We start from the raw sequence: 18,844 nt of genomic DNA on the forward strand, positions 1-18,844 counted from the left end.
AAGTAAATATTGTGCTCATTTAAACGTTTACAAAACAGATGGAAAACACTATTTCTAGTGATGTGGTGATCCTTACAATGAGACATAAACAGAGAGGAAGAATATACAAAGAAAAAGTTTATGTTAATTTTAGGGCAGATTAGGAACAAAGGAAAGATATTTAAAATACGAAATACTTGACTCTCCCTTTAACCGTTGTTTACCATTTGTCTTTAGAAAAGCATCAGTACTCCATAGCTAAGTTTTCTAACACAGGTCGTGTGTTAGATGTGGGAAGACATTCCTGATCCGGAGTCTAAGAGCTGAAGGAATTCTTAGTGTAAATGAGTCCTGTGCTTTCTCCCCCATCTTTACTGAAGTGTGACCAGCAAATAAAGTTGGGTGTATTGTAGGTGCAAAACACGACTTGACGTACATTTCACATTATGAAATGATTACCATAATCAAATTAACTAATAGGCACCCTACGGTCTCCTTTGTGTGTGTGGGGGGGCGTATAAACACTTAAAATCTACTCTCTTAGCCAATGTCTAGTATACGTTGCAGTATTATTACCTGTGATCAATATTTGTACACTAGTGGTATTTTCAAGAAGGCTGGGGAGCCTGAAGTCCACATTATTGATGGAGAAATCTTGAACTAAAAATAATCTGTTGGAAAAAAATGAAAATAATCTGCTGGTACATTTCACATAATGTTAATTTAGAGAAAGTTTTAAAATGTTTCATTTTAAGAATCAGAAGCCAATGCAAAGACTGAAGAATATATTTCATGCAATTTATTAAACTATCTTCCATCTCATTAAAACATTTGGACCTCTTCTGAAAAACAACGGACTTAGTTCCTAAATGTAAAATATTAGTTCTGCTTAGAGAAAAATGAGTTTGGTGCCTCTTCTATCTTGTATTATTATTGTTCACAACAATGTGAAAGACTGGTCTTCTCTTCAGCATAGCTTTCCTAACACTGTTTAATTGACCTACTTCATTTGTATTAGGTAAGCACTCTGGCACTCAGCTTTGATGCTCATTAAGTAGAAAGGAATGCTCCTCTGAAAGCTTAGGCAATGTGTCTTTCCAATATTCTCATATATCTGCTTCAAACATGGAGGAAGAATAAGAATAACTTTCTAAAATAAACAGATTTTGCCTTCTTAAAATTGCAATAAAACAAACATTCTTCTATTAGCTGTAGACCACTTGGGCAATGATCACACATAGTAAGAACAGACTTTGAAACTTCTAGGGCGGATGGGGGCATTGTGCAAGGCAGTTAATGTTGGATCTGTACACAATAATGGGAAGGACAAATGGAAGCCATGCCCATCTGTAGATTCTGCAATTAACCCTCTTTTGTGACCTTCTGCTAAGCCGGCTAAACCCTAAACCCAAAGTAGGTAGCATGAACCTAAGTCATCATTACTGCAGATATGAGACGATATAGAAGTGGGAATTTATGAAGGTGATCTTCATGGCCATATGCAATCTCTGGACGGAAAAGTCTCAGGACCCACTCAAAGGCCTCTTGGCCACAAGGCACCAAAAAGCTTGGCAGTTCAACTACTTGCTTCCTCCCAAGTAGGCTTCTTCCAGCGACATTTTAAAGATGTTGGCTCTGAGAAAATAAAATTTCACTGTTTCACAAAAATATAAATACTGAACAGTCCACCATTTGTTGTTTGCAAAAATTTTTGCAGATGTTTAGGAACTTCTTATTTATTTGCTCAGTTATTGGCAAGCTATCATAGTAATCCTCAAGAACTAAGTTGTATTTAACCACAACCCACAGCTAATGCTGTAAGAATTGAGACCAGGTTTTGTCTTGGCAACCTCTGAGCTGATTCATTGTTAATGCCTGCCGAAATTGGAGTACCTTACATATAATTAGGAAACAAGTTTAAAATGTTGGTTGAAGCAAATTTTTGACCATGTTAAGCCACAAATACACATGGTCATGATTCATATTTCCCTATTATTTTTACTTATTCCTTGTCCATATTTATTTAAAATAAACACTATTTATTTTTAGTGATTTGGAACTCTCTTCCTATCCATATGGGCTATACAATACATTATGTCATATCATCCGACCTGCTAATGCCCAATGGAGCTGGCAGTGATATTCAATACATACAATAAACTTTGCTAAAGCTTTCCCAGGAATCTGGAAGAGTTTTATGCAGCCAAGAATAGCTGTTTTCCCTTGAAATTTCCATTTATCTTAATAAAATCCAGAAAGTCTTTAGAGTTAGTGACAAAATCATCATTATAGCTTAACACTCCTATCTACTATGAAAGCAGAGGATAATGATTGCTAGAAAGGTTTGTTTTTAATTAACAATTAATAAATAGATATTTAACTGCTGTATGATTTCCATGGGTGTTAAATTCTTACTATAATTGAAATGAAAATTCTTATTGGCCTTAAGGAAAATTTACTATGGTGTGCCATTTTGAAGATTTAGTATTTTAAGCAATCTCTTACCATTTAGCAAATTATGTGGAGAGAATATGATGTTCTCGGTAATGTAGTTTGTGGATTTTTTTTTTTTTTGCATAAGCATGTTTATAAAAACATACAAATTAGTTTAATAAAAGGAAGAACTTATTGATTTCAACCTATCTCCACTTCGGTTATTAGAAAGTCATGACAGCATAAAAAAATCACATTTCAGCAAAACACAAGGTAACATCGCACCGTCTGACTTGCTTTGCAGCTGTTGATGGAGGATGCTCCCATCTTGGTCAGTCCTATGCTGATAGAGACGTCTGGAAGCCAGAACCTTGCCAAATATGCGTCTGTGACTCAGGATCTGTCCTCTGCGATGACATAATTTGTGATGATCAAGAACTAGACTGTCCCAACCCAGAAATCCCATTTGGAGAATGTTGCGCAGTGTGCCCCCAGCCTCCAACCGCTGTGAGTTTTAAGAAAATCTGTCCATCTTCAAGATTCATATTTTAACACATGAATAGTTCCTACCTCAGGAGCCCAAAAGGAAAAGAAAGTCATGTCTTATATATGTCTTATAAGAAAAAGGTGAACATTCTGGCTTAAACCTAAGGATTATATGTAATTTGGGATAAGAAATAAATATGCAAATTGGGACACACTTCATGGGAAAGTTGTTCTTATGTCTTATTTAATCTGTATCTTTTCCGTTTATCAGCCTCCTCGCCCTCCTAATGGTCAAGGACCTCAAGGCCCTAAAGGAGATCCAGTAAGTAAACATTTTCTAATGGAATGAAATGAGTTCTTTAAGTAGTCTGCTTTTTTTTTCTGGTTTTTTTTTGTTGTTGTTTCTTCTAATAGCCTTTTCATATGTGAGCCTTCGTCATTCAGACATTTCCTTGACTACTACATATTTAATGACAGTGAAGAACTCAAACCAAGAATCCGTCGTTGTACATGTGAATATTTAAATTTTCGCAACTTCATATAGTGTCTTCATCCCCATTATCAGTGTGAAAAATAAAATATAGGTCGATCTACAAAGAAATAAATTACGCTGGAATTATTCACATGATGTAGATTAAAAAAGTATATATTCTCAAGAAAGATCATCAGTTACATTGATTCCTCATAATATAAAGCAGAGAAGCTACAATTGGATGATAATTCAGAATCACTAGGCCTTTTCACTGTCTTATGAGTTTTTATCTCTGATTCTTTTAGGGCCCCCCTGGTATTCCTGGGAGAAATGGTGATCCTGGTATCCCAGGACAGCCGGGCTCCCCTGGTTCTCCTGGCCCCCCTGGAATCTGTGAATCATGCCCTACTGGCCCTCAGGTAACAAGTTCCAGGACAAAGAGGTCCCCCCCTTTACAACTACCCACTTCATTTTCTTTTCTTTGGTCTGTATGACATCTCGCTTTTGTGGATTCTTTCTATGGATTCTCCCATTGTATGTGTCTGACAAATCCTTATTTCGTGCTTCTCAGTGTTGGACACTATTTTAAGTGCTTTATAAACTTTGCTTTTCCTTGTAATGCCAATGCTACTGCTCTTTTATCTTCCAACATTTCCCAACTTCTCGGCAGGCGTAGAATCTGTCACTATGTTTGAGAAATGAGCCATTGACTCCCGAATGAGTCAATCTGGAGCATTTAGGAACTGCCGCGGCTGTGCCTTACATGACTTATAACCCCAACAGCAGAGCCTCTGAAAGTTCGGACGAAATGCGGCCCAAGAGCTGCGAATACTTCTCACTGACTTCAGGTCAGCAGGGTTATTTGAGCCTCGGCAAAGCCTCCGGCCCTGCCTGCAGAGCCTACGCTGCCCCCCGCAGAAAGCGTGGCAGCCGCTAACTCTGCGTGAGAACAGCTAACCCGACTTGTCAATGAGACAATTCTGCTGCATGGCCTTAGGAGAAGTTAGAAGCCATGCATCTACAAATCACTCCGAGTCTTAAAAAATGCTGTTCCGAATCAGTTCAACAGAACACAAAGCGGACCATCTAACTTATTCCTGTGCTGGTACCAAACATAACCTGCTTGTGGGCCCGAGATTCAAAACAAAATATTCTCCAAAGAAATCCAATGAGCACATTCAGCTTTTCTATTAATCTGGTGCCTGTTCTCTATGTGGGTGTTTATTTGAGGGGCAAATTTGTTAGGCGTATCAACAAGAAGCCAGGGGTTACAAATTTTGCTTGCGTCCTTAAATACTGGTAAAGTAATTGGTCTTCCCCATTTTTTTTCTGCTCTGAATGAGATCAGATTATATAACTTCAAGGCTCTTCCAGCTTCCAACACTTCATGATCCTATGTTTGAAGCTTTGGGTATCACTTAGAAATAATATCTTGAGTAACATCACACAGGAACAAATCATCTGGGATTAACATTGCATAGAGTTAGCTGAAGGACGCGTGTATTGCACGAGCACGTACACCAGCACGTCCTTCTGGAGGGCATCTACTACTGAAGCTATGGGGACGGGATAAGCAAGACGATGAAGGCACACGGACCACATCCTCTGGCTTGCACAAACTTCCTATCAGCGAATAGCAGATGTTGCATGAGTTTCTTCTAAATGCTTTTGGAAAGAACTATGACGTATATATCAAAATGACCAGATCTATTCGGTCTCTTTGCTACAGAACTATTCTCCCCAGTTCGAGTCCTATGACGTGAAGGCTGGAGTAGGAGGAGGAGGAATGGTGGGCTACCCCGGGCCAGCTGTACGTACAAGAGTTTCTCAGCATTTTAGAGCATGATTTAGCTTCTGGTTTGTTAATTCTTGAATGGTTCTTTTCCTAGTAATATGGTATTAGTACATATTCGCACAAAATACCTTATTCTCCATGAAGGTTAGGAAAGCAAATGTAGGATTATGACCCTTCTTATCCTAACTTGTTTTTTCCTCTCATCTCACACCTGTTTTGCCACTCCTTCCTTCTTTAGACAACCACCCATTCCGGGAGCCCCCCGCCTTTGTGCTTAGGTCTTACACCCATAGATTCCCTAATTTTAACCAAATTTTGCTATTTTTCACTTCCATTTTTCCTTGTTCTCCTTTAGTCGTTCAGAGTCTTCTTTTCATGTGTTTTCATCAAGAAAGTGCTACTTTCTAGATGGCAGTTCGAGTGATGAATGCCCAATACTACAATCGGCCACACCCCAAACCCTGAACTTGAATACAAATATTTCCAGAATTTATTGAGTCTTTAAGTTTCCTACAAATGATAGCTATTCCCCTTGTACTCAGAAGCTTTCCCTTAATGTAAGTACCTGGAGTTTTGTAGAAGAAAGTAGAAAAAAATCAGTGAAACCTGGGCACCGGGGCACGATGCGCGGCGGCCCACAGAAATGATCCTAACTGTAGACCAGGCTCTCGGAAGAAGCGGTGTGGGGAAGATTATTGCTTCACTGCCTGCAACAGGTACATAAGTGCAAAAGGACGCGTGGCGCTGGTTCTCAGGGATTACGGAAGATTGCCACCCAGACCGCTAGACACCATGCTTGCGACCGCGAGAACGAGAGAGGACAAAGCTTTAGCTGGTAGAGCCAAATGACCAGTTAAAGAAAGACCCTTAACATTGATGTAAATTGTAAATAGAGAATTTTACAACTCTCTAAAGTTTGGGGGATGTGACTTTTTTTTTAACCAGAAGAATTCTATTAACAGTTTAAATATCTGGTCTTATGCAACTAGCTTCAAATTATGAATCTTATTTTTCAATCCTATATACAGTTTTTACTAGAAGCAACAACAACAAAAACTTCAAACCAAACCGAAACAAAACAAAAATCCATATTCTTAATATTTCAGAAAAGAGATTGAAAGAGAACATTTAATTACAAATGGTGATTTTATGAATTTGTTTTCAGTATTTAGAAACAGCAGGCTATAAAACGAAAGATCTTCTCATGTAACCTGTATTTCTGAGCAATGATAAACCAGTTGGTTCTAACTGTAATCTACCATCGCCCCACGTGTGATGATTCTCATATCCACATCTAAATCTTCATGTGAGCCCAACTCGGTGACATGATGAAGAACTTCCAGGTGGATTTACATCACCGTTTTTAGAAACTGGGATTAACAGTATGCAGATCTTTTCCCACAGAAGTCTGGCTGGCAGGCAAAAAAAAGGCTTCTTCGCTAGGACTGGTATCATCCTACCATTAGGACTTTCATAGTGTTTTACATGGATTTTTCTAGATTTTTGAATTCTCTTTTATGGGGAGTTCAGGCTAACATTTTATAGCATTTGCCAATAATTTGTATTGATTTTGTGAGAATTCCTTTTAGAGTGATGTTCTTATAGTGAGATTTTTATTGTATATCTAATAAAATTAATCATATCTGTGAATAGTTACTACATAATGGGGCATGCTGTTCTCATTTTTTTTTTAATGTCAGTATCATTTCTGAACAGAGGCATCTTTTTGATGCCTGAAAAAAGTGCATTTTTGTCTTTAACCTTCAAATTTTATTCCAGGGTCCCCCTGGCCCTCCCGGTCCCCCTGGTACATCTGGTCATCCTGGCGCCCCGGTAAGTGTGGCCATCCGTGGTGCTTTCTTTTTCATGCATTTATAGAAATCAAGTTAACGCAGATCTTGTTGTAGGTTAGCCCTGCCAGCATGCATAACCCCAAATAAGTAGAGGAATCACACCCCAGAAACTATCAGTCCTTCAAAGATGGAGTTTCATATCTAACTCATCTACAAACAACTACTCATAATTAAAACCTTGCTAAAATTAAACCATAGGATTACCTTGCATGTGAGTTCAAGTTCAAGCTCAAGACAATTCAATTCCAGTGGAATGAAGGGAGAGAATAGAATAAATCTGCTTTATTTGATCTGAAAAATTTTGGCTTCCATGTTTATAAATTGGAATAAGATTCACTAATTGCATGCACAAATCCTAATTTCATACTGTCTTCAAGAGATAAATGCCTAAAGTGAACATTGCATTACTTTTAAAATATTTGTCATTATTCTACCTACTAGGGTTCCCCAGGATACCAAGGCCCCCCCGGTGAACCTGGGCAAGCCGGTCCTGCTGTAAGTACCCGTCGGAGCTGCAGAGTCTGTGCACAGACTGTCCCACGTAGAAACCACCCCCACGGTCTGAAACACCCTCTTGGGTCCTTAGTGGACTCAGATTTTAAAACAATAAATAATATTTCTTACGATGGTTGAACTGCTTTCGGACTCTTCTGGGGTTTAGATTCCCCAGAGATACTTGCTACTGAATCTAGGAATTCCCTGGCTCATCAGCTGCCATCATAGTTCACCTCCTAGTGTGGACCAAATCCTCCTTCTCTTAAACAGAGATTTAATTTTCCCGTAATCAGTTCACCTTCGTATCTCCTGACATGCAATTTTTAAAACTTAATTTAATAGAAATAAACATAATCCAACAGATTCCTCCCCCAAAATCATGCTGTATAAACAAGCAAGTGAGGGGAAGTTAGTTCAATTTAATATTTCAAACTATTTGGAAATACATATATATTAAAAAATCCATTATCTCACAAAATGTAAAAGTGCTTATGGGTTTCTAAATACATGTGATGTAAAATATATGGTATTTTTAATTCTTATTAAAAATAAGTTCATTAAATAGTAAAGACTGTATATATGACAAGCATGATATTAACTCAATGTGTCATTTTCATCATGAAAAATATTGAGAGTATTTTCTAAAAAGAGGTTCCTTTCAGGAAAACACATGATACACAACAATAAATTTTTGTAAGAGAAAAACCGATAGACACATTTGCTTTTTATTTTCTCATTTTCAGGGCCCTCCAGGACCCCCTGGTGCTATAGGTCCATCTGGCCCTGCTGGAAAAGATGTAAGTTTTTAAAGACTAGTTGGAGATACGGCGAAATCCAAGTTGGATTAGACTCTATGCTAGGCTCACAGAAAAATCTTACTCGAAAAATTGTTGCTAACTGAATGAAATGTCAGCTCATGTTAACTTTTGGATGTAGAGTGTTTGTGTAGCTATCTGTACCGTTTTCTGAGTTCCAAACTAACAGAACCCCAAATGTGCTTCTTCGTGCGGAGAAGGTCCACCCGACGGATAGATCATAACTGGAGGAGGAACGAGTAGCTTCTTTCTTCCTCTTGTAATGAGGAAATTGGTATCAATACTTCGTGAACTTGAAAACTTAAAACACCTTTAATATTGTGTCCTTCGTCCTTTCCCATTCAATGACCAGTGGCAAGTCCTTGTCAATGGACCGAGAGAGCATCATAATTCTTCAGTGAGCAGTTGCCGTCTGCTTGCTCATAAGCTCCTCTTGAGGAGGGAGAAGTCCTCCCCGTTCCTTCCGCTAGGGAAAGCTGTTCTAACAACTGTGTTTCGCCTAACCGCTTTCATGAGTCCTTGATGAGAAAAATGCAATTGGTTTGCTAACTAGCTACAGTGTGTTTTCTCTTACACAAGCATGCATGTATGTTTTATTCCTCCCCCTAGGGAGAATCAGGAAGACCTGGACGAGCCGGAGAACGTGGGTTGCCTGGACCTCCAGTAAGTCTGTGGCATGCAGTGAATTACTTGGAGTCATCATGATGATCTAACTTGAAAATTATTCTATAATTAAAGTGAATTAAACTTAAAAGTGGAAGGCATTTTACTACTACTGGACTGTGATTCCATTTGAAAATTCACTAATATCTGTTCTATTCCTTATTTTTAGGGTATGAAAGGTCCAGCTGGAATGCCTGGATTCCCTGGTATGAAAGGTCATAGAGTAAGTAGAGTTTCTAAATTAACCACAAGCTATTTCATTTAGCTATGTGTACTTGCCTAACCAATTTTATTAGGCAATTTGAGTATGTGCCAAAAATGGTTGACCTGATGTTTTTAAGTCTATCAACTTTGTTGACCAAACCAAGCAGTAATTTTATAGATAATCATTAGACATATTTTTAATACGTAAAAAGGCTTGGGAAAATCATTTAATTTTCTTAACTTCATTGCCAGAAAAAAACAAAAATGTTATTAAGAGCCATGTGTTATTCATTGACTTAGTCAGTGTGATTTGCAGGTGAATCAAACAACTTTATTCTATGCAAAACATTAGGTAGATTCTACCAACTGACCCCCAGATCTACCAACTTAATAGAAATAAAACCTGGGAGCTCATATTTGCTATCACTAAGGCAACTTCCTAATTGAACTGGATTGTACTTGCTAATTCAGATTTTTTACTATAAAATCACTGTCAAATGTCTTCAACCCATTTAAAAAAGTTTTAAATTACTCACATCAGTGTTGGAAATAGTACTATGTGGTAAAAACCAGCTATGAAAAATACCATGTAAAATTTCCAATCATTCTGGCTTGTTAACAGATCTTTAATATTTTTATGATTTTTATACATTTCCTAGGGCTTTGATGGACGAAACGGAGAAAAGGGGGATACAGGTGCTCCTGGATTAAAGGTAAATCAAAATAAAATCATATTTTTGTAAGTAAATTTATTTAAATGTTATAGCTGTGTTTAAGATTTATACTTTGGGGTTTAGCTTTTTCTGAAATTTACTTGGAATTTGCTTTCCAGGAACTAAATAACAGTGACTAATTCAAATGTTCTACCGAAGCTTCCACGAAAGCTGTTAACTTGAACTGCCTAGATTAGAAACGATGGTGCCTAAGTAACTCACTGATTATTTCTGTTTCATCCTCAAGTTTTTAAAATGCAAAAATTGCGAATTGTGGCAAATACGATGCTGCCAAAATTCGACACTGCTAAAACACATCTTCTTCTTAGGTTCTATACTAGTCTTCATCATGAGCTGGGCTTTAGAAAGACTATACAGTCCTGCCTCTGTTCTACAAAATGTAACATACATTACATGTTTCTAGGGTGAAAATGGCCTCCCAGGTGAAAATGGAGCCCCTGGACCCATGGTAATTATATTTTTTACGTAAATTTCAGTTTTAATGTATTAGCTTCCATCTAACCCAAAACCTGCCTTGCTCCTCTCCAGCTATTCTTTCACAAGGTTAAAGTAAGACCATTCATTCTACTGTGTTCTTCAGGGTCCCAGAGGAGCTCCTGGTGAGAGAGGACGGCCAGGGCTTCCAGGAGCTGCGGTGAGTCTTGGTACCGGCACTGTACCGTTCCAGCCAGAATCACAGATCAGGGCCTCAGCCCGGTCTGCAGGCTGTGGCAATCTTCTGGAAAATCTTTCCCATGAGATAGCATTTAACAGTGCCTATTTGTAGCTATCATTGTAGGGAAACAAATAAGGGCCTTACAGTTATTTTCTCTCTTGACAATTTTTGTGAGTATCTACTTTGTCTATGTTACTTGAACCATTAATTCACAGTTGAGTCTTTTTTTTTAATAGATTTTATTTTATTTATTTGACAGAGAGAGAGAGATCACAAGTAGGCAGAGAGGCAGGCAGAGAGAGAGGAGGGGAAGCAGGCTCCCTGCTGAGCAGAGAGCCCAATGTGGGGCTCGATCCCAGGACCCTGAGATCATGACCTGAGTCGAAGGCAGTGGCTCAACCCACTGAGCCACCCAGGTGCCCCCTCACAGTCAATTCTGTTAAACGCAGGACTCGGGTCTTCTACACTTCATTGTTGTACACATCAGAATGTTAACAATTTGACTCTAAAAATAGGTTCTTAGTAAGCAGATTGTAGTACACTGGAGGGAGAGTCAGCTCCACGGGGTGAGATTTTTAGTCAGAGCGTCACTCATGACCGGGTTTTCAGAATTCAGGAGATGTTTGAGACAAACTTCTCTTTCTAGGGGGCTCGCGGTAATGACGGTGCTCGCGGAAGTGATGGACAGCCAGTAAGTAACTTTTATCTGTTTCTTCCAGGGAGTGAGAGGTTACACAGTATGGAATGCTGGACTAATACGGATTACAGACCTAAAACTCAACATTGCCCATAAACACTCACTCCAACGGACGTTAAGTCCATAAACACAATCTAGAAACAATCTAGAAACACTAAACCCATAAATGAAATTCTGCTATTTTCCATTATACTTGGCCCATTACTAACATCTGTATGGTGTTCACTTGTGAATACCCAGTCCTGGACATGGCCACTAAGAGGACCTGCAAAACAGAGCTTGATGTTACCTCCTCTTTAGGAACAAGAGTGCAAGAGCTCCGGACTAAGGAAATTGCACAAAATCGGAGAATTTACGGCAGACGGGTGGGGGATCCTACTTTTCTCGCTTTAGATTGTACTCTCTGGTTATTTTGCCACATTGTTTCTCCACATAACATTCATCCACGGACCATAAATACTACTTTATCTGTGCAGTTGTCTTCTGTATTGTGTATGTGCCAACTTCGTAGCCAGCGCTATGTTAGCTTCTGTTTCCTTGATTAAGAGATCTTGAAATTTTTTTCAGGGCCCCCCTGGCCCCCCTGGAACTGCAGGATTCCCCGGTTCCCCCGGTGCTAAGGTAAACATGAGTTTCTACAGAAAAATATGAAAGAGGTCTTGGGGCAACAGAAAAATCATTGGATTGTTTCTTAAAAATTGTACATATGTTTACCCATCAAGTAGGCATCTTTTTACCTGTTGCAATCTTTAACGCCCTATTTTTTATTCCAAATGGGGTTATCCCTGGCACTCAACTATTCTGATATCTCTTTCTCCTTTCCCAGTCTCTGAAAAGCACATCCCATAATCACACACAGCATTTCTCTGCGTGATTCTTTGCTGGTGATGGGGCATATCGTCATGCACTTCCAGCCTTGGGGAGATGGGCTGAAACTGGCTTAGTGGTTAGAAGTGGCGAGAGACACTGACCACTTTGGGTCTTTCCCATTAGGGTGAAGTTGGACCTGCGGGATCCCCCGGCTCAAGCGGGTCCCCCGGACAAAGAGGAGAACCTGGACCTCAGGGCCACGCTGGTGCGCCGGGTCCTCCGGTAAGTGAGAACTGCAGCCTCTGATGAAAGCATGTGCTTTACTGTTGCTACGACCTACGATTTATGCATCTTTAAATCGTTGCTTGGTGCTCTGAGATGACTCTACTGGGACAAATACGGACTTGGTTAGCACTAAAAATCATGGGCCTTGAGATTTAACTCTTCTAGAATTTATGAATTTGACGATTATTTGACAAAGTGCAGTAGAGTTCGCCAGGGACCGGACGCTTCGAAGACTGTGCTCCCGCGGGTCTTCGACCACAGCAGTTCGAGGAAGAAACAGGACTAAATACCTCTTCTATTTATTACTTAACAGTTCAGACCAAGCGCAGATTGTCTTTACTTTATCCAGACACTGGTCATTCTCCTGCCTGCGTTGTGCCACAGCTGGAGGCAAATCTCTACAAGGCCCAACGCCCACCAATGAGCTTACTCTGCAATGTCCGCTCACTAGTGACATTATTTTTAATACGTTCTTTTCCCCTCGCAGGGCCCTCCTGGGAGCAGTGGTAGTCCCGGTGGCAAAGGTGAAATGGTACGTTGCCCTCGCCCCCTCCCTCGTGTCAGCCACACACGTTATCGGCTTCCTTTGCCCTTTGCATGACTGTCCATTGGCGATGTCTGTCAGCTCTTCGGGGAAGAGAGCTCACGTCTGACTAATGTTGGTGTTCTGGGGCTATTTTTAGGGTCCTGCTGGCATTCCTGGAGCTCCTGGACTGATGGGAGCCCGGGGTCCGCCTGGACCAGCGGGAACCAACGGTGTTCCTGGACAGCGCGGCGGTGCAGTAAGTTGCATGGCTTCCCTTGGTTGCTTGGAGGCTGAGGCTCCGTTCCCATGGAAGAAGGATAAACAGCAGACTTTCGTACTTGTTCAGCTGATTTTATGCTGGTTTTGCTCTGGTTTTACCACGGCATTGGCAGTTGCCGCTGCTGATTTTGTTTGTCTGGACTCCCTGTTTTTAAACCAAGATTTTGTTTCATTTAGGGTGAACCTGGTAAAAATGGTGCCAAAGGAGAGCCAGGGCCACGTGGTGAACGTGTAAGTGTTACCCCAACACAGTGGGTTATTTCTTATTTCAGCTGACAGTTTTGCAACCAGATTTATCCCTTTATGGGCATCGTTTTTAGGGGGAAGCTGGTTCTCCAGGTATTCCAGGACCTAAAGGTGAAGACGGCAAAGATGGTTCTCCGGGAGAGCCTGGTGCGAACGGACTTCCAGGAGCTGCGGGAGAAAGGGTACGTTTCCCACAGGCATCTCAACGGAGACCAGGATCGCTTTCATTCACATAGAACTTGACCTTCAGGGTGAGGAGACCATGCTTTTTCTTAAGCTGAGTACTCAATCCCAAATACTGCTTTTGAGGCTTGTATAACACAAGAACATCTCTATTGCTCCTCAGAAATTATGAAAAAGTTTTCATGCTTTGGGCTGAAACATTTATTTTTCACTATTTCCAGGGTGCGCCTGGATTCCGAGGGCCTGCGGGAGCCAACGGCCTTCCAGGAGAAAAGGTGACTTTAATTTCTGTTTTCCCAAATGCCGGTACTGCAAATCGTTATGTTCTTCCATATAGTTTCCCATTAACTGAAACCTAAATATCTGAAAGAAATACATTGGACTTTAAAAATCATAATAATTTCCAGTTTACAGTCATGATTCCTGCCTCTGCTCAGCTCTTCTCCTAGCTTTGTAACTGAAGCAAGTCACTTAGCTTCTATGAGAATTTTCTAGCGTATGTGTCAACTGAGAGCCGTTTATTTCGGTATCATTGCAAGGATAAAGTAAATTAAAATGCTTGGAAATTCTTTGAGAACTCTAAAATACTACACAAATACGATTTTATATCATCAAGGATATTTGATTTTGTGCACACAGAAATGTATCGTGATACCCACTGAATATTTCTGTCATGTGATGTTCATCAAAGTTGCCTCAAATATTCAAAAAATGATAACCCAAGCTAATAGGTAACAGTGAATTTGTGGCATGTCAGCAGCACACCAGCTGTCTTTAAGAGACAAAAGGAAGGGGTGCCTGGGTGGCTCAGTCGTTAAGAATCTGCCTTCAGCTCAGGTCATGATCCCAGGGTCCTGGGATCAAGCCCTGCGTCGGGCTCCCTACTTGGCAGGAAGCCTGCTTCTCAGTCTCCCACTCCCGCTGCTTGTGTTCCCTCTCTCACTGTAAAATATTTAAAAAGAGAGAGAAAGAGAGAGAAGGAAGCTTTCTAGTTGTAACCTAATGTGATCAATGTCAAGGTCAATGAAGGCTCTCTACTTATTTGTTGAATTATCTCACCTCATAGGGTCCCGCTGGGGAGCGTGGTGGTCCTGGCCCCGCAGGGCCTAGAGGAGCTCCTGGAGAACCTGGCCGAGATGGTGTCCCCGGAGGTCCAGGAATGAGGGTACCAAGAAACACTTGCTTGCTTGACACTGCCATTTAATAAGAAGAAAGGCAAATAAAGGAGGATCAAAGACTCCGTAAAACAGACTGTACTTTTATAGCCTCAAGACAAAACAAAATACTCTTAAAATAACTGAAGGTTAGAACTGATTGAGGGAAAACAGAACACTTGACTGAGACATAGACAGGAAAATGTGTGCGAATAAAAGGCTACATAGAAAATCTCAAAATTTCACATATATACATATATATTTTTAATTATCTTTTTAAAATGCCTGACTGACTAACTTCTTCATTTTAGGGTATGCCCGGAAGCCCAGGAGGGCCAGGCAGTGATGGAAAACCAGGGCCTCCCGTATGTACACGTTTAACATCTCATTTGATAAGCCCAGTGAATAATGGAATGCACACTTTGGCCTACATGGATGTATATTTTAGAGTATTGATATAGATATTTTGATATTTTGATGAAATCTTCTTAAAACCTCTGTTCATGTAAATTTTTTTTTCATTAGGGAAGTCAAGGAGAAAGTGGTCGACCAGGTCCTCCAGGCCCATCTGGTCCCCGAGGTCAGCCTGGTGTCATGGGTTTCCCTGGTCCTAAAGGAAATGATGTGAGTTCCTTCCTTTATTTCTTCAATAAATATTTGACAGAAAGCTTTTCCTTTCCATATAGGAGTTCAGCGATGGCCAAAACCTGATCTCTATTTCAAAGCATGGTATAATATATGAAAATCAAAATACCATGTGAGACAGGGAGTTGTTTTTTGTTTTGTTTTTTTTTTGGTGTTTTCTTTTCCTTTCTTTTTTTGTTTTTGAGTTTTGAGTTTTGAGTTCTGGGGAAAGAGTAGAGAAATTTATGGCAATCTAGTTCTAGAAAGGAGTTTTGGGGTGTGGACGCATACATGTGCGTATAAAAGGGGCAGATCAAAACTATTAGGAGGGTGCCTGGGTGGCTCAGTGGGTTAAAACCTCTGCTTTCGGCTCAGGTCATGGTCTCAGGGTCCTGGGATCGAGCCCCGCATTGGGCTCTCTGCTCCGCAGGGAGCCTGCTTCCTCCTCTCTCTCTGCCTGCCTCTCTGCCTACTTGTGATCTCTCTCTCCGTCAAATAAATAAATAAAATCTTTAAAAAAAAACTACTAGGGAATAGAACACTGAATGATTTCCTTCTGAAAATTAGTAAATACTGGCTACTTCTTTAGGGTGCACCTGGCAAGAATGGAGAACGAGGTGGCCCTGGAGGTCCTGGCCCTCAGGTACGCAGCTTTCATTACGTTTTCCAGCTTTCTCTAGAGGCATTCGTTTCCATCCTATGGCTTCTGTTCATGATCTCAATTATCTCTGCTTCCCTAACTGCTTTTTTTGTCTTTAGGGTCCTGCTGGAAAGAATGGTGAAACTGGACCTCAGGGTCCCCCAGGACCTACTGTAAGTTCGCTCACATAACTTGGAGACGGAAGTGAGTGGGGGTGGGGCAGAGGAAAGACTGGGAATCCTATCGTCACCAACGCGATGTCATCATGATTCACCAAAGTGGTTTTGAAGCTTGGTTACCTCGTTAGCTAAATGGTGACCAACTAGAAGTGAAGGTGTCTCCCTCGCATCAGTTCTGTAGGCCAGACTCTGCCCTTCCTCACACCATTAAGCTTCAATGAAGCAATGAGCCTGTTGAAAAGAAAACTGTGTGGACTGAATATGAAAGGATATTTTATAATAGAACATCTCGTTATATTTTTCTACATCAGGGGCCAGCCGGTGACAAAGGAGATGCAGGACCTCCAGGTCCACAAGGGTTACAAGTAAGAACTTATTATTGTCATATCCTGGGTTTCCACTTCTCCCAGATACTTCAGTACTTCCTCTCAAGAGCTGTCTTTGTTGAGCTAATTGGCAGTTCCAATTTTGGATGACACTACTAAATTATAATTAATCTTAAGCTTAAAATTTGTGGTCTGTCTTCCCCCTTGAAATAAAATAAGTGCATTAGTCAATTTTTAATTAATAAATTAAAGTTAATTTAATTAATTTTAAATTAATTAATAAAAATTTTTATGCTTATACTTATTTTTGTAATAATTTAAATCCACATAGTTAAATCAATCTTACCATACTCATCCATTCATTTTCATGTACAGCGGTAGAAAATCTAGAGGGAGAGAAACACTAAGTCTGGAAGATATGGTTGTCCCTTCTCTGTCACTGGATTTTGAGATCCACAAATTTTGTAGCCTTGAAAAGACTATTAAAGCCAGTTTGAATACCTGGCAGAAACATACATTAAGATTTTCTGTAAGCAGTGTTTGAAGTGCTAATATGATTCTTTGTAGGGTTTGCCTGGAACCAGTGGACCTCCTGGAGAAAATGGAAAACCCGGCGAACCAGTAAGTGGCATGCCCCTTTTTAAAAAGAGCTCAGAAACCAAAAGAATAAATCGTAATCATTTATCAGTTATTAGCTTTTGCATTTTCTCATGCCATAGTTTCTGAGTTTTAACATATAGTTTTTTAATATTCAACAAAGAAAAATTATTTAATCATAGGTATCACATGGAAAGCTTCCATTTTACCATAAAATGAAAGAAAGCGTACATAGCTCGAGATTTAACAAATGGTACAAAATGCAAGCCAGTCACGTGTGTTATCTTGCTTATGTTCCTACAACATGCATTCTGATGGAGGCCTAATCATATAATGCCGATCTTCTAGGGGCCAAAGGGTGAATCCGGTTCACCTGGAACTCCAGGAGGCAAGGTAAGTATTTCCATCTGTTTTCTAATTTCTTCAGCATTTTATAGAGCAATTGACTAGTGATTCATTTTTGGTGTATCAAAGCAAAATGGTCTTTCTTTAGAAGCCCAACATTGCAACTATTTGGCGAGTACACAGGGTAACACAAGACATTTGCAGATTAGATTTGCTCCATCTGAAAAATCACATTTTCTGACGTGAATAAATACCAAGGAGGCAGCTATGGGCCTGAAATTGCAAAAGACAAATCTTTACAGGGCATTGACTCTGCACAGGAAAACTGTTGGTAGAAAAGCTTAAAAAAAATTCCCCCGTGAATAAAGTCATAAGAGTGTCCGAGGTAGCTCATCAGACCAGGTATGGAGGTTCCCTCCTTCACACTGTGTCTCCGTTTCCACGTCTCGCTCCATTGATCAAATGTCTTTTATAACTACCAGCACTTCCCAGTTGTTCAAAAATATAAGTTCCCCAGTGGTCTACATCAAAGTAATACAATTTAGGGTGTTTTTGTTTGCTGTTAGCCTTGGGTTGGCTAGCAGGGCTCTTCTGCATTCCTACCCCCAGGGTGATTCGGGAGCCCCGGGTGAACGAGGCCCTCCAGGAGCCGTGGGGCCCGCGGGACCGAGAGGTGGAACTGGCCCCCCTGGTCCCGAAGGAGGAAAGGTAACTCTGCACGATCCAGTTCTGGACTTTACAAAATGCACTCCCTTTCCTTCCGGTGGTTCACCCTTTGTCCTTCGATTTCAGGGTGCTGCCGGTCCCCCTGGGCCAGCCGGACCTGCCGGCACTCCTGGTCTGCAAGGGATGCCTGGAGAAAGAGGAGGCCCTGGCGGGCCCGGCCCAAAGGGGGACAAGGTAGGCACTTCTGTGCGATTGACTCACACGGGACAGACTTCCTGGGTGAAAGGCAAGAAACACTGCTGCAAAGCAACCTCTTTTCAGAATTAATGTTGCCATTTTCTAGGAAGGGACACTTGAGGCTATTGCTAAAGTGACTGTTCGTGCAAACGCTCACTGGCCATCATGCACGTCCTCAGGGTCACTGCTCTTCCTGGCCGAGTCTCGCTGCGGCTGCTTCTAAACTGATGATTCTGGCTTTTATCCGACTCTAACGTGATGACTCCGGCTTTTATCCAACAGGGCGAACCGGGCAGCGCGGGGGCGGATGGAGCTCCAGGGAAAGACGGTCCCAGGGTGAGTACCCCGTGCGGCACAAATAGGACTTCCCTGAGTGTGACACGGAGGGCTTCCCCGTCTTGACTTCTGCTGGTCCTAAAAACTCATCACCATCACTTAGACCACGGTTTGCCTTTCTGACCATTAG

General features: G+C 40.9%; 1 protein-coding gene across 1 annotated transcript in view; it reads left to right on the forward strand.

Annotated features, from left to right (window-relative positions):
- The window catches only part of COL3A1 (collagen type III alpha 1 chain), a 40,294-nt gene that overhangs the window by 7,984 nt on the left and 13,466 nt on the right, over positions 1-18,844 (forward strand). Inside the window, exons 2-32 of the mRNA XM_046019055.1 lie at positions 2,717-2,919; positions 3,170-3,220; positions 3,676-3,789; positions 5,100-5,180; positions 6,945-6,998; positions 7,460-7,513; positions 8,257-8,310; positions 8,938-8,991; positions 9,161-9,214; positions 9,855-9,908; positions 10,333-10,377; positions 10,510-10,563; positions 11,231-11,275; positions 11,849-11,902; positions 12,275-12,373; positions 12,864-12,908; positions 13,060-13,158; positions 13,359-13,412; positions 13,502-13,609; positions 13,832-13,885; positions 14,677-14,775; positions 15,076-15,129; positions 15,290-15,388; positions 15,978-16,031; positions 16,148-16,201; positions 16,519-16,572; positions 17,101-17,154; positions 17,479-17,523; positions 18,085-18,183; positions 18,268-18,375; positions 18,661-18,714. Coding sequence (XP_045875011.1) covers positions 2,717-2,919; positions 3,170-3,220; positions 3,676-3,789; positions 5,100-5,180; positions 6,945-6,998; positions 7,460-7,513; positions 8,257-8,310; positions 8,938-8,991; positions 9,161-9,214; positions 9,855-9,908; positions 10,333-10,377; positions 10,510-10,563; positions 11,231-11,275; positions 11,849-11,902; positions 12,275-12,373; positions 12,864-12,908; positions 13,060-13,158; positions 13,359-13,412; positions 13,502-13,609; positions 13,832-13,885; positions 14,677-14,775; positions 15,076-15,129; positions 15,290-15,388; positions 15,978-16,031; positions 16,148-16,201; positions 16,519-16,572; positions 17,101-17,154; positions 17,479-17,523; positions 18,085-18,183; positions 18,268-18,375; positions 18,661-18,714 — 2,204 coding nt within the window. The remainder of the gene's footprint in view (positions 1-2,716; positions 2,920-3,169; positions 3,221-3,675; positions 3,790-5,099; positions 5,181-6,944; positions 6,999-7,459; positions 7,514-8,256; positions 8,311-8,937; positions 8,992-9,160; positions 9,215-9,854; positions 9,909-10,332; positions 10,378-10,509; positions 10,564-11,230; positions 11,276-11,848; positions 11,903-12,274; positions 12,374-12,863; positions 12,909-13,059; positions 13,159-13,358; positions 13,413-13,501; positions 13,610-13,831; positions 13,886-14,676; positions 14,776-15,075; positions 15,130-15,289; positions 15,389-15,977; positions 16,032-16,147; positions 16,202-16,518; positions 16,573-17,100; positions 17,155-17,478; positions 17,524-18,084; positions 18,184-18,267; positions 18,376-18,660; positions 18,715-18,844) is intronic.

Source organism: Meles meles, chromosome 9 (genome assembly GCF_922984935.1).
Source record: "Meles meles chromosome 9, mMelMel3.1 paternal haplotype, whole genome shotgun sequence".
NCBI lineage: Eukaryota > Metazoa > Chordata > Mammalia > Carnivora > Mustelidae > Meles > Meles meles.